Source organism: Orcinus orca, chromosome 6 (assembly GCF_937001465.1).
Source record: "Orcinus orca chromosome 6, mOrcOrc1.1, whole genome shotgun sequence".
NCBI lineage: Eukaryota > Metazoa > Chordata > Mammalia > Artiodactyla > Delphinidae > Orcinus > Orcinus orca.
Window position 1 is genome coordinate 17,921,053 of NC_064564.1, and position 26,869 is coordinate 17,947,921.

The following is a 26,869-nucleotide window of genomic DNA, read 5'->3' on the forward strand; positions in this document are numbered from 1 at the left end:
TGTGGCCTCTCCCATTGCGGAGCACAGGCTCCGGACGCGCAGGCTCAGCGGCCATGGCTCGTGGGCCCAGCCGCCCCGCGGCATGTGGGATCTTCCCGGACCGGGGCACGAACCCGTGTCCCCTGCATCGGCAGGCGGACTCTCAACCACTGCGCCACCAGGGAAACCCTATCAATACCTTTAATTAAACATCAATCAACTGACCTAAGAGAAAATCAATCACTATATCCTCAGACTCCTCCTCAAACTGCTTCCTAGTTTTTGTTCATACAACCTGGTCGCTTCACTGCATAATTTTATAGTTAATCAATAATTTTTATAGTATTTATCTGCTTTTTCAAAAATTACTGGTGCATGCTATTTTGCAGCTATATTTAAAATAATTAGCTGTATGTAGTCATGTCTAATTGGTTTCTGATTTATCGCTAATCTTTTTATAGCATTACTTCCTTATTTCTGCATTATTTAGACGGATCTTTAGGTTGTCTAGAGTAAAATGCTTCTGTTCCCTGCCCCCCCACAGATTCATATGTTGAAATCCTAACCCCCAAAGGTGATGGTATTGGTAGATGAGGCTTTGGGGGATGATTAGGTGATAAGCATGGAGCACTCATGATGAGATTAGTGCTGTTATAAAAAAGACCCTACAGAGCCACCAACCTCTTCTATGCGAGCATCCAGGGATAAATCTGAGACCTGGAAGAGGTCTCACCCAACCAAGCTGACACCCTAATCTCACATTTCCAGCCTCCAGAACCGTGAGAAATAAATTTCTGGTGGTTATAAACCAACAAGTCTGTGATATTTTGTTACAGCAGCCTGAATGGACGAAGACAATCTCCAAGTAACTTAAGTTGAGCATATGTGTGGCACTCTTTCTTGGCTCTTGCATATGCAAATCTTTTCTTTTCTTTTTTTTGGCCACGCAGCCCAGCTTGCTAGATCTCAGTTCCCCAGCCAGGGATTGAACTTGGACCACGGCAGTGAAAACACCAAGCCCTACCCTCTGGACCACCAGGGAACTCCGCAGCCTCAGCAAGTTTTTGTTGCCTTCAAGTTCAGCTGAGTTTAGAATTATTGGGTCAAATTTTTTGTTGTTGTTCAAAAGATTAGAGGATACAAGACTCAAGGAAATAGAAACATATGGTGTTCCTATAATGAAAATTTAATAGATCTCAGTAAAAATTTCAATGCTCTACGTAAAACATATACTCAATTAAATTCTAATTAACATCCCAATGGATGTTTAAAGAGTTTGATACAGAAACAAATAAGTTCAATTGGAAGAATAAATGGTGAAAAAAATTAAAAATATTTTGAAAATGAAGAATTACCACAAGGAGACTTGCCCCAACACATTTAAAAATTACCCTAGGGACTTCCCTGGTTGCACAGTGGTTAAAAATCTGCCTGCCAGTGCAGGGGACATGGGTTTGAGCTCTGGTCAGGGAAGATCCCACATGCCGCAGAGCAACTAAGGCCACGAACCACAACTACTGAGCCCATGTACCGCAACTACTGAAGCCCACGTGCCTAGAGCCTGTGCTCCACAAGAAGAAAAGCCACCGCAATGAGAAGCCCACGCACCACAGCAAAGTGTAGCCGCTGCTTGCCACAACTAGAGAAAGCCCGCACATAGCAACTGAAGACCAAACACAGCCAAAAATAAAATAAAATAAATTTATTCTTTTTTAAAAAGTGATTAAAAATTACCCTAAAGCTTCAGTAATGAAACCAAGGTGACTGTTTGGAATAGACAGATAAGTTGAACACAATTTTATTTATTACTTTATTTTTTAATTTTTGGCCGCTCTGCATGGCTTGTGGGATTTCCCTGATCAGGGATCAAACCTGTGCCACCTGCAGTTGAAGTGCAGAGTCCTAACCACTGGACCTCCAGGGAAGTCCCTGAACACAATTTTAAAAACCAATATAGACCTGAATACAGGAAAGTAGTAAATGATAAAATTGGCATTCAAATAAAATGGAATAGAAATAATTTATTTAAGAAATGTCAAAATAATTGCTTTGTGCAGGAGGCATAACCCTCCCATATGTCAGATGATACTACAAAGCTACAGTAATCAAAACAGTGTGGTATTGGCACAAAAACAGACATATGGATCAATGGAACAGAATAGAGAGCCCAGGAATAAACCCACACACCTACGGTCAATTAATCTTCAACAAAGAAGGCAAGAATATACAATACAGAAAAGACAGTCTCTTCAGCAGTGGTGTTGGGAAAGTTTGACAGCCACATGTAAATCAATGAAGTTAGAACACACCCTCACAGCACACACAAAAATGAACTCAAAATGGCTTAAAGACTTAAACACAAGAGATGACACTATAAAACTCCCAAAAGATATCACAGGCATAACATTCTCTGATATAAATCGTACCAATATTTCCTTAGGTCAGTCTCCCAAGGCAATAGAAATAAAAACAAAAATAAACAAATGGCACCTAATCAAGCTTATAAGCTTTTGAACAGCAAAGGAAACCATAAACAAAACAAAAAGACAATCTATGGAATGGGAGAATATATTTGCTAACAATGCAACCAACAAGGGCTTAATTTCCAAAATTTACAAACAGCTCACACAACTCAATAAGAGAAAAACAAACTCAATCAAAAAATAGGCAAAAGACATAAATAGACATTTCTCCAAAGAAGAAATACAGATGGCCAATAGCACATGAAAAGATGCTCAATATAACAAATTATTAAAGAAATGCAAATCAAAACTACAATGAGGTACCACCTTACACTGGTCAGAACAGCCAACATTAAAAAGTCTACAAATAACAGACGGAGAGGGTGTGGAGAAAAGGGAACTCTCCTACACTGTTGATGGGAGTGTAAATTGCCACTATGGAGAACAGTATGGAGGTTCCTCAAAAAACTAAAAATACAATTACCATATGATCCAGCAATTCCACTCCTGGGCATATATCCAGAAAAAAACTATAATTCAAAAATATACATGCACCCCTATATTCATAGCAGCACTATTCGTAATAGCCAAGACATGGAAGCAACTTAAATGTCCATCGACAGAGGAATGGATGAAGAAGATGTAGTACATATATACAATGAAGTACTACTTAGCCATTAAAAAAGAACAAAATAATGTTCTTTTGCAACATGGATGCAACTAGAGATTATCATACTAAGTGAAGTAAGTCAGAAAGAGAAAGACGAATACCATATGATATCACTTATATGTGGCATCTAAAATATGACACAAATGAACCTATTTACAAAACAGAAACAGATTCACGGACATAGAGAACAGACTTCTGGTTGCCAACGGGGACGGGGGGGTGGGAGAGGGATGGAATGGGAGGTTGGGTTTAGCAGATGTAAGCTATCATATATAAAATGGATAGGGCTTCCCTGGTGGCACAGTAGTTGAGAGTCCGCCTGCCGATGCAGGGGGCGCAGGTTCGTGCCCCGGTCCAGGAGGATCCCACGTGCCGCGGAGCTGCTGGGCCGCGGAGCTGCTGGGCCCGTGAGCCATGGTCGCTGGGCCTGCGCGTCCGGAGCCTGTGCTCCGCAACGGGAGGGGCCGCACCAGTGAGAGGCCCACACACCGCAAAAAAAAAAAAAAAGATAAACAACAAGGTCCTACTGTATAGCACAGGGAACTATATTCAATATCCCATGATAAACCATAATGGAAAAGAACATTAAAAAAGAATATATATAACTGAATCACTTTGCTATAGAGCAGAAATTAACACAACATTGTAAATCAACTATACTTTGATAAAAAAACAAATGCTTTGCTGGGTAGACAAAACATGGGATGTTACCTCACACCATATATGAAAACAAATTTTAGATGGATTAACGTAAAACATAAAATCACAAAAGTACTCAAGGAAAAATACAAGACAATATATTTACAACTTCGGAAAAAGAAAGGCCTTTCTTAGACTGCAAAGACTGCAGGTTTGATTGGATAAAAATTACAACTCCCATAGGGCAAAAACCCACAAATGACATGGAAAATGACTCACATACAGGAAGAAAATTTACAATATATTTATATGATCATAGCAATAGATGCTGAAAAAGCATTTGACAAAATCAAACACCCATTCATGATAAAAATTCTGGGTAATCTAGGAACGGAGGGGAACTTCCTCTATTTGATAAAGAATAGCTACAAAAATCCTACAGCTGGACTTCCCTCGTGGCGCAGTGGTTAAGAATCCGCCTGCCGGGCTTCCCTGGTGGCGCAGTGGTTGAGAGTCCGCCTGCCGATGCAGGGCACACGGGTTCGTGCCCCGGTCTGGGAGGATTTTACATGCCGCGGCGCGGCTGGGCCCGTGAGCCGTGGCCGCTGGGCCTGCGCGTCCGGAGCCTGTGGTCCGCAGCGGGAGAGGCCACAGCAGTGAGAGGCCTGTGTACCGCAAAAAAAAAAAAAAAGAATCCGCCTGCCAATGCAGGGGACACAGGTTCGAGCCCTGGTCCAGGAAGATCCCACGTGCCGCGGAGCAACTAAGACCATGCACCACAACTACTGAGCCTGTGCTCTGAGCCCGCGAGCCACAACTACTGAAGCCCGCATGCCTAGAGCCCGTGCTCCGCAACAAGAGAAGCCACCGCAATGAGAAGCCTGCGCACCGCAACAAAGAGTAGCCCCTGCTAGCCACAACTAGCGAAAGCCCACGCACAGCAACAAAGACCCAACACGGCCATAAATAAATAAATAAATAAATTTTTTAAAAAGAAAAAAAATGTCTTTGTTTGCAGATGACATGATCATCTATGTACAAAATCCCAAAGAATCTTAAAAAAAAAATAAAGTTCCTGGAACTAATAAGCAATTAGTTATAGCAAGGTTGTAGGACACAAGGTTAATACACAAAAGTCAATCAGTTTCCTATTTACCAAAAATTAACAAGTGGAACTTGAAATTAAAGCACAATGGCATTTACATTAGCACCAAAAAAAAAAAAAAGAGAGAGAGAGAAAGAAATACTTCAGGAATAAATCTAACAAAATATCTACCTAATGCACTGTGCTGACCTAACTGGGGGGAAGTCCAAAAGGGAGGGGATATGTGTATGTGTACAGCTGATTCATTTTGCTGTGCAGTAGAGGCTAACAAAACTTTGTAAAGCAACCATACTCCAATAAAAATTAATTTTAAAAAAATTAATTTAAAAAAGAAAGAAAGGGCAAAGAGGTAGAAGAGAAGGGAGGAAACAAATATGCTTACTGTGAAGTTGAGTGTGATTGCTGTAATTAGGCCTCAGTTTGGTTCTGAGCTTCCTGGCAGCCCAGGGGAAAAGAGAGGTATTATGAATAACATAGTTTTTACAATCGGGAAAATGAATCCATACCATTTCTTATAAAGAGATAGAGCTGATCCTGAGTGATCTACTGTAGTGTTCATCTTAACATTTTTATGGCAAAGGCAGAAGCAGAAATCATAAAGCTGTTTGTGATAGTGAACAAAATAAAAGACGATGCTGTAACGTTGAAACACTTGTAAATCAAGCTAATATTTCATACGGTGAAGTTGTAGTTAATCTCTGCAGAGGTTTAATGAACCCAAAGACGGAAGAGCCTTGCATACCCTGAGGACTGACTGGATTCTGAATCCCACAGACTGGTTGTTCTCAGTTTGAGTGTGTTCATAAGAATCAAATAAAGTTCTTGTTAAAAAAAAAAAAATCTAACAAAATATGTACAAGATCTTTATGAGGAAAACCACACCACTCTGATGAACAAAATGAAAGAATAAATGGAGAGATATTCCATGTTCATGGATAGGAAGATTCAGTATTGCCAAGATGCAAGTTCTTCCCAACTTGATCTATCTAGATTCAATGCAATCCCAATCAAAATCCCTTCAAGTTACTTTGTGGATACTGACAAACTGATTCTAAAGTTTATATAGAGAGTCAAAAGATCCAGCAGAGCCAACACAATATTGAAGAAGAACCAAGCTGGAGAACTGACATTACCTGACTTCAAGACTTACTATAAAACCACAATAATGGAAATAGTGGGGTACTGGTGAAAGAATAAACAAAGAGATCAGTGGAACAGAATAGAAAACCCAAAAATAGACCCACACAAATACAGTCAACTGGTCTCTGACAAAGGAGCAAAAGCAATACAATGGAGGAATGATTCCTTTCAACAAATGGTGCTGGGAGAACTGGACATCTACATGCAAAAAAAAAAAAAAAAAATTTAGACACAGACCTCACACTCCTGACAAAAGTTAATTCAAAAGGGAGTTTTGCTGGCAAGAATGTGGAGCAACAGGAACTTTCGTTCATTGCTGGTAAAGATGCAAAATGATACAGCAACTTTGGAAGACAGTTTGACAGTTTCTTAAAAAATTAAACATACTTTTACCATATGCTCTAGCAATTACTACTCTTTGGTATTTATTCAAATGACCTGAAAACTTAAGCCACACAGAAACGTGCACAGGGATGTTTACAGGAACTTTATTCATAGCTGCCAAGTTTTGGCAACTAAGCAACTAAGATGTCCTTCAGTAGGTGAATGGATAAATAAACTGGTACATTCAGACAAAGGAATATTATTCAGTGCTAAACGGGAGTGAGCTATCAAGCCATGAAAGGACGTGACGGAACTTTAGATGCACATTACTAAGTGAAAGAAGCCACTCTGAGAAGCCTACATACTGTATGATTCGAGCTATATGGCATTCTGGAAAAGACTAAACTATGGAGACAGTAGAGAAATCAGAGGTTGCTAAGGGTTGAGATGTAGGGAAGAATGAATAGGTGGAGCATTAGACAAGTGAAACTATTCTCTATGATACTATAGTGGTGGATACATGTCATTATACATTTGTGCAAACCCACAGAATGTACAACAGAAAGAGTGAATCCTAATGTGAACCATGGACTTAAGGTGATTCTGATGTGTCAGTGTAGCTTCATCAATTGTAACAAATGTATCACTCTGGTGGGGGAAATTGATAATGCGGGAGGCAGGAGGTATATGGGAACTCTCTGTACCTTCCTCTCAATTGTGCTGTGAACCTAAAACTGCTCTTTGAAAGAAGTAACAACATATATGACAAAGACAGAAAAATATGTTACCAACCATAAAGATAAAGGAAGGTTTTGGGGACTTCCCTGGTGGCACAGTGGTTAAGAATCCACCTGCCAATGCAGGGGACACAGGTTCGAGCCCTGGTCCAGGAGGATCCCACATGCCACGGAGCAACTAAGCTCGTGCGCCACCACTACTGAGCCTGCACTCTAGAGCCCGTGCACCACAACTACCGAGCCCGTGTGCCACAACTACTGAAGGCTGCATGCCTATAGCTCTTGCTCCGCAACAAGAGAAGGCACCTCAATGAGAAACCCGCTCACCACAACTAGAGAAAGCCCATGTGCAGCAACAGACACCCAACGCAGCCAAAAATAAATAAAATAATAAAATTTTAAAAAGGATGGTTTTTACCTGAGAGAAAAGTGAGCAAACAACACAAACAGACCAAACAGAAGAAATATAAATGTCCAATAAAAAATGTCCATTAGAAATAATAAAGTGGAAATTTAAGCAGCAATTTTTTTAAATCAAATTAGGCAATATTTTAAAATATGGGAATTCCCAAGGTGGGAAAAGTATGGAGACTGGTACTCTCAAACACAGCTAGTGGGAATGCCAATGAGACATTTTTTGGAGGCTATTTTGGAAACATGTGTTACTTTTTTTTTTTTTTGCGGTACGCGGGCCTCTCGATGTTGTGGCCTCTCCCGTTGCGGAGCACGGGCTCCGGACGTGCAGGCTCAGCAGCCATGGCTCACGGGCCTAGCTGCTCCACGGCATGTGGGATCTTCCCGGACCGGGGCACGAACCCGTGTCCCCTGCCTCGGCAGGCGGACTCTCAACCACTGCGCCGCCAGGGAAGCCCCATGTGCTACATTTTAAAAGAACATTTCTCTTGAAGTATAACAATCATAGGCATACAGGTTGATTAATCATTAAGAAATGAACATGTGCATGTAACCACCTCCAAGGTGAAGAATTTCTCAATTTCCTCCTCAAATGTAACCATTCTTCTGACACTAGAGATACCCCTTGTCCGTGTTAAACTTATATATAACGTGAATCACACAATAGATGTATGTAATTCATTCATGTTGTCACCTTTACTCTTAGTTTGCTTATATTTGTCGCTAACAGAATTCCATTTTATGAATCAATAATTTACTTATCCATGTGGGATGTTTCCAATTTGAGGCTATTGGGCTATATGTTTCTATAAACAAACATTCTTACACCCGTCTTTACTATGCATGCATACTCAGTTCCGTGGGGTATTTACACAGGAATGTAATTGTTGGATCACATGGTACGTATATGTTCAATTTTAGTAAGTACTCTCAAACAATTTTCAGTAGTGGTTATATCAAATTACACTCCCAACCCAACAGTGGGTGAGAGTTCCAGTTGCTCCACATCCTAACCAGCACTTGCTTTTAGAAAAGAAAAGATGAAAACCCAATGATGGAATCACCCAATCAGGAAGCTTGTAAAACACAAAACAAAAACAAATTAAATGCAAAGTAGAAGGAAGGAAATAGAAGAAGAAAATAATAAAACAGAAAATAAACATTCCAATACAAGGACGGACAAAGCCAAAAGTTGGTAGATATTAAAAACTTAATGTCAATAAATTTGAAAATTCAGATGAAATGCAAAATTGTTTTGAAAAATGTAACTTAACTAAATTGACACATGAAGAGAGAAAATCTGAACAGTACTATTAAATTATTAAAACTTTCTCCCAAACAAAACTCCTGGCACAGATGGCTTCACTGGTGAATTCTATCAATACATAATCTTTAAGGAAGAAACATTACCAGTCCTACATAAAGAAAGAAAAACATAGAACACTTCACAACTCTTTTTATGCATGAATTTTGGAAATGTTTGTAAACTCTGACGTAGCAATCCCACGTACAGGAATTTATTCTACGATATACTGACTTAAATGCACAAAGATGAATGTGCAGGAATGATCACTGTGGTTCACCGTTAACTCTTGAATCATGTCTCCCCAAATTCTTATGTTTAAGTTCTCAGCCCCAGAACCTCTGAATTTGACCATATTTGGAGATAATGTCTTTGCAGAAGCGGTTAAGTTAAAATGAGCTCATAGACCAGTGGGCCCTAATCCTGCTAATATAACTGGTATCCTTTTAAGAAGAGAAACTGTGGACACAGACACACACAGAGCGAAGATGATGTGAAGACAGAGGGAGAAGACAGCCATCTACAAGCCAAGGAGAAAAGACTGGAACAAATCTTTCCTTCACAGCCCTCACAAGGAACCAAGCCCTCTGACAAACTTCCAGGTTCCAGAACTCAAACTTCAAGCCTCCAGAACCATAGGGAAATAAATTTCTGTTGTTTAAGCCACCCAGCCTTTGGTACTTTATTATGGCAGTCCTAGCAAACTAATACATTCATAAAAATGGAGGAGGAGAAAGCAATCAATTTATGTACCAGAAAAAATTATTAAGATAAATTACAATATACCTGTACTATGAAATAGTAGGGAGCCTACAGGAAAAATGAAGTATGTGTATGTATGGGTATTGAAACAGGGTTACTGATAAAATGTCCATAGTTTTTCTTAAGTGGAAAAAAAAGTATGCCGTAACATCTGTGTATATTATGTTCCACTTTTGTTAAATAAATAAATAAATATGTGTTCAAAAGTACAGAAAAATATCTGGAGGTTTATACAATAAATTGTTAACACATTCAGGAGATTAGAGAAAGCATTATTTATTACTTTATTGTTTTGTTGAAAATGAGTATAGTTTCCTTAATCATTAAAATTTGGGGGGTATACAAATACATACACAGACCACATTATATGTAAAAGATATAAAGATGATCAGAATCTCAATTGGACTTTTTGAAAATAACTGAAAAAATGATTTAAAAGTTCATAAGGATGGAAAAATATCTGAGAATGAACAAGAAAATGTTGAGAAGGGAAAATGGTAAGGGATTTTTCTTTTAACACATTAAATTGTATGCCTTCCATTTATACACTTATGTCAATATTTCTTAATAAAACTGGAAAACAATGACAAAATGTCTATACACTCAAAAAAATTAGCACTGATACAGAAATGGAAAAATAAATCAGTGGAATCAAATAGTCTAGAGAAATATCCAAATACCCATGATAATGGCATTTTAGTTTAGGGAAAATGATTTAATAAACAGTGCTGGCATCGTTGGCTATTCACCTGAAAGAAAACAAAATTAGACTCCCTATCTTGTCTCATATACCAAAAAAAAAAAAAAAAAGCCAAGAGCTAGTACCTTTTAAAAAGATACTCAACTTCACAACTACAAGTTTGAAAAATACTAGCAAATCATTATCCACCAGCAGATTGCAAAGTGTGATACCAGCAGGGAGGTCAACAAGCTGACATCTGCTAAAGTACTGTGTGAATGTGAAGTGCTTTAAATATTTAGGAAAACAGACGATACTCTTGACTTCGCAATTATTTTTGGAAGTCAGAGGAAATAATTCAGCAGTATATAAGGAAATACAAATAAAGCTGTTTATTACAGCCTCTCCTGTAGCGGCAACCACACTGGAAATAACCCAAAAGCTCAGAAAAAGGAAACATTAAATAAACCCCAGTACACACATCCTATGGATACTTAGTCATCTTTGAAAGACACATGAGTCAGATCAGCGCTCACTGACCTGGAAAGCTATCCATAATATGCCCTTACATGGGTTAAACAGGAAAACAAGTTGCTGAGTAATGTATGTAATATGATCACCTCACCTTTTTTTTTTTTTTAAGCAAACAGGAGGCAAGCAGTGCCCTGTAGGCTTTTGGCTTATATGAGCACGGAGACACGTGTGCATGGTACAGACTACCTTCTTTTTTTTTTGTTTTCCTTAAATTTTGTTTTAACTGTGGTAAAATACATATAACTTAAAATTTACCATTTAAATCATTTTAAGTGTACAGTTCAGTTATGCTAAGTATATTCCCATTGTTGTGCAACTATCTCCAGAATTCTTTCATCTTGCAAAACTGAAACTTTGTACCCATTAAACAATAACTCCCCGTTTCCCCCTCCGCACCAGCCCTGGTAACCAACATTCTACTTTTTGTTGCTATGAATTTGACTACTAAGCTTAGGTACCTCATGTAAAGAGAATCACACAGTATCTGTCTTTCTGTAATTGGTTTATTTCACTCAGCATGATGTCCTTAGGTTCATCCATGTTGTAGCATATGTCAGAATTTCCTTCTTTTTTTTTTTTTTTTTTTTTTTCCTTTTGCGGTACGCGGGCCTCTCACTGTTGTGGCCTCTCCCGTTGCGGAGCACAGGCTCCGGTCGCGCAGGCTCAGCAGCCATGGCTCACGGGCTCGGCCGCTCCGCTGCATATGGGATCCTCCCGGACCGGGGCACGAACCCGCGTCCCCTGCATCGGCAGGCGGACTCTCAACCACTGCGCCACCAGGGAAGCCCAGAATTTCCTTCTTTTTAAAGGGTGAATAATAATTCATTGTATGGATAGACCACATTTTGTTTATCCATTCATCCACTGATGAGCACTGGGGTTGCCTCCGCCTCTCGGCTACTGTAAATAGCGCTGCTATGAACACAGGTGTACAAATGTCTACTTGAGACTCTGCTTTCAATTCTTTTGGGTACATACCCAGAAGTGGGGTTGCTGGATCATATGGTAATTCTCTTTTTAATTTTTGAGGAAATACCGCACTGTTTTCTAAAGCTGCTGCATCAGTTTACATCCCCATCAACAGGGTACAAGGGTTCCAATTTTTCCACATTTTCTCCAACCTTCTTTCTGTTGTTCTTTTGATAGCAGCCATCCTAATGCTGGTGCGGTGATATCTCATTGTGGTTTTTTGTTGTTGTTGTTTTTGTTTTTAATTTATTTATTTTGGCTGCGTCGGGTCTCTGTTGCTGTGCGTGGTCTTTCTCTAGTTGCGGCGAGCAGGGGCTACTCTTCGTTGCAGTGCGCGGGCTTCTCATTGCGGTGGCTTCTCTTGTTGAGGAGCACAGGTTCTAGGCACACAGGCTTCAGGCTGTGTGGCTTGCAGGCTCTAGAGCGCAGGCTCAGTAGTTGTGGTGCACAGGCTTAGTTGCTCAGCAGTATGTGGGATCTTCCCGGACCAGGGATAGAACCCGTGTCCCCTGCATTGGCAGGTGGATTCTTAACCACTGCGCCACCAGGGAAGTCCTCATTGTGGTTTTGATTTGCATTTCTCTAATGATTTGTGGTGTTGGGCATCTTTTCATATGCTTATTGCCCATTTGTATAACTTATTTGGGGAAATGTCTATTTAAGTCCTTTGCCCATCATTTGTTAATTGGGCAGCTTTTTGCTGTAAATTACAGGTCAGGCTACCTTCTTAACATTGTCACCTAAGAGGGGTGCCAGGGTGGCCCCGATAGAAATGGGGGCAGAGAAACCAGTTACTATTTCTTCATACATCTCTATTATATGTATTGTTAGAAAAGGCATAGATTGCCTTTCTGATTGTTTTTATATCTAATGAATTATAGGGAGAAAAGATGAAGCTCTGTCCCCCATTGCAGAGGAGCCTCAAGCTGACCCTTGCAAGCTCTTGCCCATCTTCTCTCAACCTATTTTAAGTTCAAGTTTCTCTCTCCGAGTTGAAGAAAAATTTGTTTTTAGTTGATTTGTACCTTTTCCAACTGCAAGGGAGTGAGGTTCAGAGTAACCCATTTCTTGGTCTTTTTCTTACAGATATAAAAATATCCATAACTTTTGCCATAGGGTGAAAAAGAGTTACTTGTTCTTTTATAGATATTATTAAAAATACTAAGAACTCAAGGATATTATATAAATGTAGGAAGCATAAAAAATGCTAAAGGTAAAAATGCCTTATTCATTCATTTAACAAACCTTAACTGAATGCAACTTGGTCTTGATCCAGTTGCTGGAGATACAGCAGTAAATAAAACAAGAAGAAGTTGGAAAGTGATAAGTGTAGTACAAAGTAATGCTAGGTCAGGAGGATGGGGTCATATTTTGGTAGAATGGTCAGGGAAACTTTCTTGTACAAGGAGTCTCAGTTGTGACAGATGCTAAATGTCCATGCTTCATCCACAAGGGACAGGGTCTCCCTAATTAACAGAAATTTAATTATCAGAAGGATTTTGACAAATTTAAATAATCATCTACTGAAAAGGGCCTAAATCCATCTTAATATATAAATATGCACTTATAACATTTTTTTTTAAAAGAAGGTATTGGTAATGGAATGAGTGTGTCGCTCCCAAAATTCATATATTGAAGGCCTAAACGTCAATGTGATGGTACTTGGAGGTGGGCCTTTCGAAGCTAATTAGGGTTAGATGAGGTCAAGAGGATGGGGCCCCCATGATGGGATTAGTGCCCTTATAAGATGAGGAAGAAACCAGACACAGCAAAAGGCAGCCATCTACAAGCCAGGAAGAAGGCCCTGACAAGAACCCAACCATGCCAGTATCCTGATCTCAGACTTTCTAGCTTCCAGAACTGTAAGAAATAAATGACCACTGTTTAAGCCACCCAGTCTATGATATTTCGTTACAGCAGCCCAAGCAGCCCAAGATACTACTTTTTTTTTTTTTTTTTTTTTTGCGGTACGCGGGCCTCTCCCTGTTGCGGCCTCTCCCGTTGCAGAGCACAGGCTCCAGACATGCAGGCTCAGTGGCCATGGCTCACGGGCCCAGCCGCTCCATGGCATGTGGGATCTTCCGGGAGCAGGGCACGAACCTGTGTCCCCTGCATCGGCAGGCGGACTCTCAACCACTGCGCCACCAGGGAAGCCCCAAGATATTACTTCTTGACAATAATTGCAATCCATTCTTATCACTCATTCTGATTTCATTTTATATGCTTTGTTGTTAGGTATACTAAAAGCCCTTCACTTATTCATTTTTTCAATCATAAAACATTCCAGCACATGTGCTTTGTTTAATCGACTAAAACTGAAAACGCATATTCCAAATCGTGGTCCCTGAGTAAACTGCAGAGCCCTAGTAAGGATGGGTGAGTCAGCACACAGTTCCAGGCCTTTCAATGGAAACACTCAGTTGACCAGAGCTAAGGCCCCAGCGCAGGAGTCTGAGTGAGCAGTGCTCCAATGGGTAAGAGGGAATCAGTGGATGGGGTTACATGGTGTGTTGTCTGCAGGGCAAGTGGTTGTCAGTGGTTCCACGTGTGTAAGACACTTCGGTAAACTTCCTCCAATGTTTCATGCTTCCTGCAGATGGGAAAGTCTGCTTATAGTAAAGGAAATACTGATGGCCCACAGCCTTTATAAGAGTTTTTTTTAGCTGACTAGGCTATGTGCTTGCTAAAAAGAAGCAAAAGCCTCCCAGGGTTCACCAGGAGCCTCTGCTGAAAGGTAGGAACAGGTGAAACAAAGAGAGGTCAGATAGTAAGAAATGCTTTCTAATGATTTCCACCTCGGTGTGGTAATGTGGCAATAATTATGATTCCTGGTCTTCATCCTATCTGATTAGAGGGGGAAAAAGCCGAATTTACAGAGATCCTTTTTCTTATTCTCATGGAACTTCTGTGAAACAGCTATTGACAGGGCATATCATTCTTTTATTTATATTTGAGAAAATAAAGGACCATCTGAGACAAGGGGATATTCAGAGCTATCATATCCACTCATCCAGAAGTGAACATGATATGACCAATTGAATTATATTTCCATTTATTTTAAAGATGGGGTTTGGGAACTATTCCTACACGATAAGGTAAAGGCTCTCAGGGGTATGGTCTGCCTCTCAGATCCCCTCGGAAATAATGGTGGAAATTATCAGAAGAAAGAAAAATCTGCATCCATCCTAGAAACCAGGCCAAAGCCCTTTCCACATGCCAGAGCCTTGGAGATATTCTTCCTACACCACAATGCAGAATGGAGCTGTATGAAGAAACTGAGAACACCAATTCACAGGTTTTTGTTGAGAGAAAATACAGTGTCCCCAGGAACAGCAAAGACCCCTAGCAAAAGCCAACACTCCTTGCTAACCTGGAGGGATGAAGGAGAGAGGGAAGGTAAGACTCTGAGCACATTTCTTTACTCCCAAATGCCCTGGAGATCAGCCCTGAGAAGAAGCACAGGGCAGCCCTGGGGATGGTGGGCTGATAGGATCCGCATAACTAGGCAGTCAGGTGGGTCTGAATATGAGTCCCAGCTCTACCACCTACTAGCTCTGGAACCCTGGGCAGGTATTAAACTTCTCTAAGCCTCCCTTTTCTTCTCTGCCAAACTGGCTAGTAACTGTGCCTTTTGCACAGGATTGCTGTGAAGATTAAATGACGTAAGAGTGTAAAGTGCTTAAAATAGTCCCTGCAAGTGCTCATTTAGTGAAGATGATGATGGTGGTGACGGTGATAGATATGATGGTGACGGATATGATGATGGTGGTCATGGTGACTGTGATAGATATGTTGATGGTAGTTACGGTGATGGTGACGGATATGTTGATGGTGGTCATGGTGATGGTGATGGTGACGGATATGTTGATGGTGGTCATGGTGACAGTGATGAATACAGTGATGGTGGTGATAGATATGATGACGATGATGATGATTAATTGTGAAACTGGAATTTAAGACTTGGCAGAATACAGCTAAAGCTTTTGAAAAGCTTCAAATACTTTAAATACTCTTACTCTTTGATCCAGTAATTCCACTTATTGGAAATATTCTTTGGGAAACAGAAACAGACAAAAGAATTCAAAGATAAAGTTCAGTTGTAGTTGGAAAAACAGGAAACAAGCTAATAAATACGTAACAACAGCAGAGGTTTTGGGGAGAAAACCTGTAGAAATAATGGGATCTACAATGGATAGATTGACCCCAATTATGGACAGACTGGAGAAACAGGCTGTCAGGACCAGGAAATTTGAGAGGCTGGATAAAATGAATGACATCCCCACCCCCTCCACACTTCCAGAGAACAATCCCTTCTCCACCCCCACAGGACACAGGAAGTCTATCCTCTGTAAAAACTGAATGAGAGATGTTCCCAACTCAGGGACACCACAGAACAGAGACAGATGGTGGCATGAAACAGGATGAATGGGTTTACATATTAAGTTGAGTTGATGACCCCAGCCCCCTCCTCTCACTGATGTCTCAGAGCCCTGGTGGCCAGGTATGTTCTGCCTATATTCGAAATTAGAAAATTTTTTCTGGGAGAATCTCAATTGCCCAGAGAAAATTCTACAGATAAAAGCATTTTTGCTTTAAAAAGTTTAAAACTTTAAAAAGTTTTTTGTTTTTTTTAAAAAAGAGAGCTGAGTTTCTCATTCTCCTATATGAACAAGTAGTCAAGGGATCAGTAAACATTTGGGGGAAATTCTCCAACATGAAGACTACAGCACAGAAAAGAGAAGAAAAAAAAAAGAAAAAGAACCTGGCAGAAGGGGAGGTAGTACAAGTATCAGAATCATAGCAGCTACAGTAGCCAGCAAGATTGAGACTGCAAATGTTACAGGTGTTATGAACACACTGCACCTGAGACTTTCTATGTGGTGAAACCAGCGGTATTGAAAGACAATTCAAAGGAAATCATTTCCTCACTGTCTGATTCACTGTTACATTCATACCATGTACTGCATCATCTAAAATTCTCTCTGAAATCACAGACATGGTCCCCTTCTTGCTGGCTTGGGCAATAACATTCCCTCACAGCTGACCTTGAACCACTGTTCCCACCCCACCAAGCATCCAAGCTTGATTTCTGTGAACTGGGTCACTGGAACTAAAGGCACTAGAACTTTATGCCTGGTATCTGGCATATTCGATGCTGAAATCAGCTGGCACAGAAATAAGAACCCAAAACTCTCAAATAAAATAATCCCACAGACCGGGACTACCCCATGAGTACTAAATGCAGAAAACTGATGGTGACTCAAATAACTAACTTCAATTGCTCCTTTTTAAGATGCCCATGATTTAGGAGTCCAGAGATCATCAATATAATTAGTTGTTTTAAACACAAAAGACTTTGACAAATCCCCTCTCAATTATTATATGAAAGTGTGTGTGTGTATGTGTATGTGTGTGTGTGTGTGTGCGCGCGCGTGTGAAGGGTTTGAAAAGATTAAGAAAAATCTGAGTTATTTTTTTTTTTGCGGTACGCGGGCCTCTCACTGTTGTGGCCTCTCCCGTCGCGGAGCACAGGCTCCGGTCGCGCAGGCTAAGCGGCCATGTCTTACAGGCCCAGCCGCTCCACGGCACATGGGGTCTTCGCGGATCGGGGTACGAACCCATGTCCCCTGCATCGGCAAGCGGACTCCCAACCACTGCGCCACCACGGAAGCTCGTGAGATGTTATTTTTAATAACTTAATATAGAAATTATAATAAGCTTTTATGCTATCCATATTGGGAGAAGTGATATCAAAGTTAATAGTTGTCACTTTACATTATTGTAAATTCTTTAACAATAGGATAACATTGCTTTAATAAATGGCCCTTTAATAAATGGTCTTATTTATGGTTTAAAAAAAAAAAGCCTGTGTTCCAGTGTTACACACTGTAGTCAGAAACATCGCTTGCCAGAAATAGAAATAACATAAAGTCCAAGAGATTGAGTAGGTTGCAAATTGCTCTCCTGCTTGGGAGGAACAATTCCTTTCTCCCCTATCTTTGCACTGTTCCTCCCTCAAAATGGATTACTACCATAACACATCCTACAAGTGGCCGTGGAGACCCTACCCAGGACCAGATAATGGGCTGGATGCTGGGGGGGGCCTGGAGGAAGCAATTCCTGCACTCAAAGAACTGAAATTTCACCTCCCTCTCCTCAATGTCTATGGATCCAGGACACGGGAAAAGAGAAACCTCCCCACCCCATACGCAGTGACTCTTGTTTTGTTCAAAGGTGCTCTGTTCCCACAGTATACGCTGGCTGCCAGTCACTCTAGCTTATCCATGTTTTTAAAGCTGAAATCAAACTCACCACCCAATTCCCCCACGCTTTTCAGACAGACACAAAGAGTCCAGCTGAACCATTGTGAGGGCGCTCCCTGGTCTAAAGAACCATATCCCCACGGTGGAGAGGATGACTCCCTCTCGGAAACAGACTCCAGGATTTCCCCAGCTCAACAGCTCACACGTTTTCCCAAACTCCCACTCACAGATCACGTCCCTTCTTTCCAGGACTCACTGGGTGATGCACGGGAGAAAAATATCCAGCCAGAATCATGTGAATTCTGTCATTCGAGCCACCAGCTTCCTGCTGGTTAGAGGCAATTTGGGGTTGGCCAGTGGAGGATAGAAACCACGTTGGGGTTTGGCAGCCCATTCTGGTCCTCTGTGCCGTGTCATCCACTCAGCTGGGCAGCCTGCGACAGACGGGGCCTCTCCCTGTGCCACAACCCAACGTCCCATTCATCTCTGTCCCCTTCACACGTACACAGCTGGCAAGAGAGCAACCGACCAACGTCCACTGAATTGATAGGACCTGCATCCACTAAGAAAACAGGGGCGAGGGACTGGCGTTCACCACGGGCTCTAAGGGACCAGAGAACCACCTGAGCTAAGGAGCTCTGAGACCAACCGTGTAGGTGGGGTGGGTCGGGGGAGGGGAGCGGCGGCTGACAGACTGTAGGGAAGGCTCTTCTCAGACCCTCAGACACTCCTGCAGAGAGAATCAGTGTGCAAAGTTAGAGACATTGACCATGAGTGTCCTACCTATGGAGGTTGAAGAGACAAAGATGAGACTGAAATCAGGAATTACTGGATCAGACTGAACTGTAGGTTCAGGTGTGAAAATGCCACTTCCCCTTTATCAGAGGTGCTCAGAAACGTCTGCCCCATCACGCCCCCTGGATTACTGACCCCCAAGCCACTTCCCACTCACAGGCCACCGTTGGAGTCTCACTCATCCTTCTACTCCCGCCTGTACACCAAATTCAACAGGAGCAGGAACAAAGCACTCAGGTTAAAATCAAAAGAGGAACAAGCAGGGCTTCCCTGACGGCGCAGTGGTTGAGAGTCCGCCTGCCGATGCAGGGGACACGGGTTCGTGCCCTGGTCCAGGAAGATACCACATACCACAGAGCGGCTGGGCCCATGAGCCATGGCCGCTGAGCATGCGCGTCTGGAGCCTGTGCTCCGCAACGGGAGAGGCCACAACGGTGAGAGGCCCGCGTACCACCAAAAAAAAAAAAAAAGAGGAACAAGCAAAGTGAAGCGAAGAATCCCTTCTCTAAAAGCAGAGGGGCAGGTGGCGGAGCAAACAGGACCTGGGAGCAGCTTTGCTCATCCCAGCATCAGCCTCCACCCTCTCTGAACATCCTATAGAGCCTCTTTGCCACAGTCAGAAGCGTACTATCTCCCAGTTTCACTGCACTCATTTTCAAGAGTAAATGTGTTTCCGATGTCAGGATTAGAATGCCTGTAATTCTGGGTATGCATTTAATTTGCGTGCTTCCATCTCCTTGGGGTGTGGGGAGGTATTCACAAAGAAAGTTTATTCCTCCTGAAGGCTACTCCAAAGGATGCTCTAATTAAGCCCTGATGGAGCTCAAGGAAAACCCAAACGACTAAAAATGAGCTCTGCCTCCCAGGTCTCCAGCTTCTCACCTCTCGAAAACCTTCGGGAAAGAGCACAACACGCTCAGGACACAAAAGAGAAGCAACACTCAGTTCTCCCAGCCCAAAGAGGGACAAACAACCTAGAGATTATCGGCTCTGTTTTGCTACATTGATGCGTTGTTTTCCAGGCAGCTCCTGACTTTTTTGTGAAACGAACAGCTGGGTCTAGGTGAGCTGAGCGCTGAACGGGAGTTACCCCAGGGAAGTTGCTGGAACACCCACCTCGCCTTTTCCATATTGCCGGCTCATTTCATGCCGGAAATAGAGAGGCCTCCCCCGCCTCTTGGGTCTGGCCCGATCCACAGGAAACTTCTCTCTTGATTAGACTCCCACTGAGCCCGGGGTTCAACTTTCCATCTTTCATTCCAACCCATACATCCCACCACTCCACCAAGGCCCAGCCAGGGGGCCTTTGCAAACAAACTCACCCATCCACGTCCACTGTGGGCAATCTACAAAGCTCAGGCTTTCTTGGAATCAAGACATTATCCTTTGAACCGCCAGGGAATACTCTCCAAACAGCAGATTAATCCTTATTTGCTTTTGGCAGTCACAATCCAGGGTCAATTAAACAGAGCCAAGCCCTAATGCTTAACCTCTTTCCTGAGCATTTATTTACATGCGATGGTGGAAGAGGGCGTAGCATTCTCTCAGCCCCATTTGGATGACAGCTCTGGAGATCACACTGGCCTTCCAGAGCCTTCTTTTTCCTAGGTTTTCCTCCAGTCCAGCACAAAGCAGGTCTCAACGCTCTCTCTCACTTGCAGGCCTAGACAAAAGCAAAACGATGTAGACACTGCTTTGGATGAATGGGTGACAGTCACATGACACATCTGGGTATGTCCTTTTAAAACAGACTTTCCAACTGAAATGGGACCCAGATGTTGTAAGGGCAGGCATGTATCCAGTCCCCTTCCTAGGTGGTACCTACGGAATGAAGACCCAACTTAATATGACTTTTATGTATACTTCTTGTTTCCCCTACTACGATGTAAGCTCCTCCGGACCTCGGGCACGGAGCACTTGGCTGCTACGTGGAGCACAATGCTTAGCCCACGGTTGGTTCTTAAAAGCTGGTTCGTCCAATAAATCAAACAATAAGTGAATACAGTGAAGAAGGTTCAAATGTATCAGATTAAACCCCAATCGATGTTCAGGAACAAAAGGTTTCCTGTACAAGGTTATGCAGATAGATTTAGATTTGGGAAAATTTTGATTTCCTTGTTTACTAGGAGTAACCATCAAGCTAACAGCCAGATTATTTTCCCCCCTCTTTTGTAATAGCTGGCTATTCGAATGTTCCTTACATGGAAGCCCTATTTATAAAATCTTTATTAGATGACAAACTACATAGACAGCATTTCATATTTCAGAGATTCTAACCATTCTTTAAGACCCAACTCCAATAACTGGTGACATTTATTGAGCACTTACTATGTGCCAGACTCTGTTTGGAAAGTTCTCAGGCACTTACTCACTTCGTCCTTACAACCCACTGATTCCATCCCCATTTCATGAGTGAAGAAACTGGCTTGGTTGTTCCTTGGGCCTCCCCTGTCCCCTCCAAAGGAAAGTATTCATTTCCTCTTCTGAAACCCTCCTTAGCATGTCCTGTGCTTCTCTTATGAAACATATATTCTCCCACGAGCATGGAACAATTCAGGCATAATCCTACCCCCTCTGCTCCACTGAAAATGGGGCTACCTTTTCCCAATGGTACTTTTTCCCCACGCGGATCCAACAACTGCTTATCAGAATCACCTGAGAAGTTTTTGAAACAAAACACAGCAGGGGCCTGGGCTTCACTCCCTAGAGAGTCTGGTCTTGGTGCTCTGGAACCTTTATCTTCAGAAAGCTGTCCAGGTGCTACTGACACACACCAGGTTTGAGGACCACTGTCTTATACAACAGCTCACGGCCTTGCACTTTGTGGGTAATGAACAAAATTTATCCAATGAATGGATGGCTTAATGAATAACCCATTTTTTGTGTGTGTGGTACGCGGGCCACTCACTGTTGTGGCCTCTCCCGTTGCGGAGCACAGGCTCCAGATGCACAGGCTCAGCGGCCATGGCTCACGGGTCCAGCCGCTCCGCGGCATGTGGGATCTTCCCGGACAGGGGCACGAACCCGTGTCCCCTGCATCGGCAGGTGGACTCTCAACCACTGCGCCACCAGGGGAGCCCTGAATAACCCATTATTATGAGATGTCGTTCAAGATATTTCCAGTTGTTTTCCAAGTGGACACAGAACTACCCACACCCAAACTCTGCCAAGCCCCCCGACGTAGCCCTTACCACTCCCTCCCAGCCCCCTTCGCTCATTCAGCTCCAGCCACACTGGCGCTGGGTACTGCTCCTCAGTTGTCCCAAAACATCTGCCTGAACCATTCTTGCCCTAGATTTGCATGGCTCCTTTCCTTTTTTTTTTTTGGCCGTGCCACATGTCATGCGGGATCTTCCCCAACCAGGGATCGAACCCGGGGCACCCTGTGTTAGGAGCACGGAGTCTTAACCACTGGACCACCAGGGAAGTCCTCCTTTCTACTTGTATTCAGATCTCTTCCCAAATGTCACCTCCTGAGAGAAGTGACCTGACTGCCCTCACTAAACTAAAGCACTCACCCCGGCCCCCCATCATTCTTTATGGTATCACAGTCCTTTATCAAAATTCTCATGGCCCTTAACACTAACTGACATTATATTACATATACTTTAAATGTACTGTTTCTTTCCCTTAGAACACACATGTCAAGGTTATGGATTCTTCGAGGAAAACAGACAAGCTTCCCCTGCTGTTTAAGTCTTATTCTGTCTGAAGTGTTTCAGGGGAGTCTCGTGACAGAAAGGAGGGGCGTAGCTGACTTTCCGGGTCCCTTCCATGATCCAAAGTCTTAGAAAAAGGCATTTTTACAGATAGGAGAAAAGCTCGGACATCATCCACTGCGAGAGCTCTTCTTAATCTGGAGTTCAGGAGTCCTTGAAGATGTATAAACTTCCTAAAACTGTGAAATTTTGTCCGCGTGCATAAGCACAATTTTCTGTGGAAAGGATCCACAGCTCTCAATGGAGTTTCAAAGGAGCCTGATTTCCCAAACGAAAAGTTAAAATTCTCTAGGCAAAATCTTTCATTATGTAAGAGGAAACTGAGGCACCCTCCAAGAAACAACTTACAGAAGGTCAAACAGCTGGTTAGTGACAGAGTTCTAAGAATCCACATTTGTTGATTCCCAAGCAGTCCCCCTCCCTCTGCCCCCAGCCCCCCATGAGATGTTCCCATAGAAAGAGAGGACCTGTCGTCCCTCACCACACCAGATTGCCATTCTGAACCACTGGACTCTCAGAGTAGCTCCTCTCATGACTAAGCCTCTGGGCAAAAACACTGAAGCATGCCTTCCCCTTCCTAACAATTTCATTATTCACAAATTTGCGTGTAAGTGAGGACATCAGATGGCTCAAAACTGCCCTAAGCCTCTTTCAAATGGCATTTCATGCAAGGCAGTACAGGGCATCCGTCACATACCCTCACTCACCAGACGCTCTCAGCAAAGAAAGAACTCCTTTTCCTTCCCTACTGCGAATGGCTCCAATTTTCGCATGATTTTCTATCATGGTGAGTGCCAGTGAAATATCACCCCCATCACACGTCCCACTGGCTATTCTTTCAACATCGTGGCTTCTAAAGCAGCCCTGCTGGAATGAAAACAAAATCACATCCACAAGCCATTCGGGAGGAGGGCAGAGAGGGAGGGCGTGCAACGAAATAAAGGGCAAGGGCGCACTGTAAGCTCCATCAGAAGCACATGATCTGTCCGCTACTCTGGAGGCATTTGCTGTATTCACGAAAGCCCCGCAAGGTACTTTGAGGTACCATAGAAACTTTTCCAGTTAGGTCACTGCACTGCAAGGAACAGAGACCCTCTCAAGGTACCCCCGGAAAAGGTCTGTTTTAGACCCGGAGTTGGAAAGCTGCTTGAGAGCAAGGACAGCTCCAGGGCCTGGATCCCCCCCACCCCCTGCCTCCACCCTCCAGATTGCTGGAGGGTTTCTTTCCACACCTGTTTCCTTCTATCAGTCAGCTTCCTCAGTTTCCATATGGTTGTTTGGTGGGGGTTTTTTTTGGTTTTTTTTTTTTTTTTGCGATAAGCGGGCCTCTCACTGTTGTGGCCTCTCCCGTTGCAGAGCACAGGCTCCGGGCGCCGCGGCATGCGGGATCCTCCCGGACCAGGGCACGAATCCGTATCCCCTGCATCGGCAGGCGGACTCCCATCCACTGCGCCACCAGGGGAGCCCTCCATATGGTTTTGTCATTCATAACTTTGGCTGCCATGTGACTTCAGTCTGCCATGGATCCAACTCTCTCAAATGACATCCTTTTAGCTTTCGCCTCTGGGGCAAAACATTTCCTGGGATTCCTTCATTTGAATTCCCAAGACAGGGAATCTGATTGTTTCTACTTATTTCTTTGGGCCAAGATCTACGTCACTGTCCAGACTATGGGACGGCCTCCCTGGGGCAGTGGGCGCACCCAGGCACCAATCAGCATGGCCGCGGGAGTCGGATACTGAGTAAAACTTGACTACCTCGGCCTTCCCCAGGTCTTCTGCAGGGGCTGTGCCCGGACTGGTACCGGAATGACTGTCACACAGGCACTAAACCAGGCTGGTCAACAGTGTGCTTGGACTGGCACGTGAGAGCCAAATGTTAAATTTTCAAGAATTCTGAGAGCTCTTTGCTAATTCACCTGTAATTGGAAATTGGCCACAGTGGGAGTATTTACACCGCAGACATTGGCAAATGCCACAAAAATGGCGGATTTTGTTGGTTTTCCTAGAGAGCTCATTTGCCAGCGCACCTCTGCAGCATTAATGGTTAAAGAGGGAGAAAAACAAAATCAAGGTAAACAAGGCTTCCCAACAATCCGGCATAATCCACGTCATTTCCCTCTTCTCTTCAGCCAGCCTTCGCTGCAGCCAGAATGGACGGCTTCCTCATCCTCCTTGCAGCCAGCGCTCGTGCTACGTCACCTGTCAGCCTTCCCAAATGGCAATGCCCACCTCTGTCAAGTTCAACTTCTTCCCTGAAGCCTACCCATTTCCCTCTATTAGAACAACCTCTGCTTCTCTGAACTCCTGGAACCCAAAGTGTACTCCTCTGCACCCCTTTTCACGTTCAGCCTTTTACTATAGTTATTTCTGGCTTCATACTTTGAGTCCTTTCATTCATTTTAAACTTCCCAAGAATGGGATCTATGTCCATTTCTCTGGATCCTTCCAAGAGCCAACCATATACCTGCTCCTCACTTAGCTACCTGGTCAGCCCACGGTGAACGAATACAGAACACTTATTTCCACAAGTCTGCCACTTACAATTCCAGGCCTGCTAACCCACGAGTTCCCCCAACAGATCTGAGCCCTGACAACCGAATCAGCAGCAAGAGGATTCAAGTCTGCCAGGTGGCTACAGGCGTGGATCTGGCGTGTATGGGAATTATGTTCGCTAGATCCAAACTCCTGTAAGAGAAGGGCAAAGTGAGGGATTAAACACGGGGATTAAACTTTGATCTGACAACATCAGAGTCACACTTCAAACCACAGTCAACCCCCATCTCCCTTTAAGCCTTTGGGAAAAATGACTGGGAGCATTAGGGGGAAAATCTCAGAACCAGGAACCAGATGAAAAAGATCACAAGTTCACTGTCAAGTGGAGAACATTAGTTCTTCATGTCACGGATCACGTAACAGCCTGAAGAGTATATAAAAGCTGACAAGAAGTCAGAAGGAAAACTATCAGATTACAACTGGCATGTGAAGAAAAAGGCCAGGAAGAAATGGGCTTCTTTGCCCCAAAAGTTTTTTCTGGACAAAACCTCCTAAGTCTTCAGGCAGAAAGTTCAATGGCGTGTCAACTTTGGATCCTGGCATTCTGGGGTCCCTGAATGTGGCCTTACCAGCAAGGCTTAATTTGCAGAAGTATTCAAAACTTGAAAATTCTTCACACTCTGAGAATCTGGAAGGTTAGAAAATATTATCTCAGGAATTCCCTGGCAGTCTAGTGGTTACGACTCCATGCTTCCACTGCAGGGGGCACGGGTTCGATCCCTGGTCAGGGAACTAAGATCCCACAAGCCGCACGGCACGGCCAAGAAATAAACAAATTAAATTTTAAAAAAAAAAGAAAAGAAAATATTACCTCTAGTTTACAGATGGAAAAACTAAGCTAAAGAGAGGCAAGTCACTTGACTGTGTCTGTAACAGACACTGAAACACAAACCCAGCTTCCTAATCCTGGTTTCAGTACCTCTCGGTTCACTTCATTCCACCCATCATCCCTCTAAACCCTAATGCCCTAGAATATAAAAAACAAGTGGCTTTTGTGAAATGGATAATTCCTGAAGCTTAATCCAAACACACGGTGTGAAAACTAGTTTCGAAAAAAAATTCTCAGAACTAAGGCAGACAAAAGAACATGGTAGGGTGACCATTTCAGCAAGAAAACAAGCTCTCTAATCTTCCCCAAGTATAAAACCCTGCCACTCAAGGCTGCTGATAAAAGCAAGAAGATAAAGACATATTATGGCAGAACACATGTTTCATTTTAGATATCATCTATATTTCCTCCATCTGTCTTTTCTTTTTTTTTTTTTTGCGGTACGCAGGCCTCTCACTGCTGTGGCCTCTCCCATTGCGGAGCACAGGCTCCGGACACGCAGGCTCAGTGGCCATGGCTCACGGGCCCAGCCGCTCCGCGGCATGTGGGATCTTCCTGGACCGGGGCACGAACCCATGTCCCCTGCATCGGCAGGGGACCCTCAACTACTGCACCACCAGGGAAGCCCTGTCTTTTCTTGATAGGCGTGGTTTTAGGAAGATAGGACCACAGAGATGCTGTACTTTCCTAAGACTTTATAACTGGTAGCTAAAGCCTCCTCAACGTGGAATTTTGCCCCCTGGGATCTAAAAGAAATCCATCTAGAAGTAAAGAAGGGAACAAAGAAAACAAATGAAAGCAAAAGTTCACCTGTCCAGATGTCCTCCCTAACACACTCTGATTTGATCCTTAAAAATGTAGTCCTTTGAGCAACAAATGAGGGGCTGTTTTCCTGGTCTAAAATCCGCTTTAGGGACTTTCCTGGTGGTCCAATGGGTAAGACTCCATGCTCCCAATGCAGGGGGCCTGGGTTCGATCCGTGGTCAGGGAA

The 26,869-nt window shown here is 43.2% G+C and overlaps 1 protein-coding gene across 8 annotated transcripts in view; it reads right to left on the reverse strand.

Annotated features, from left to right (window-relative positions):
* DOCK5 (dedicator of cytokinesis 5) overlaps positions 1–26,869 on the reverse strand; it is a 231,344-nt gene that overhangs the window by 185,402 nt on the left and 19,073 nt on the right. Inside the window, exon 1 of one of the 8 annotated variants that reach the window (XM_049710887.1) lies at positions 20,098–20,833. The exons of the other annotated variants lie outside the window; for them this stretch is intronic. Coding sequence (XP_049566844.1) covers positions 20,098–20,101 — 4 coding nt within the window. The 5' untranslated portion in view covers positions 20,102–20,833. Of the gene's footprint in view, positions 1–20,097; positions 20,834–26,869 lie in introns of those variants that run through there. 8 annotated transcript variants of the gene reach the window in all.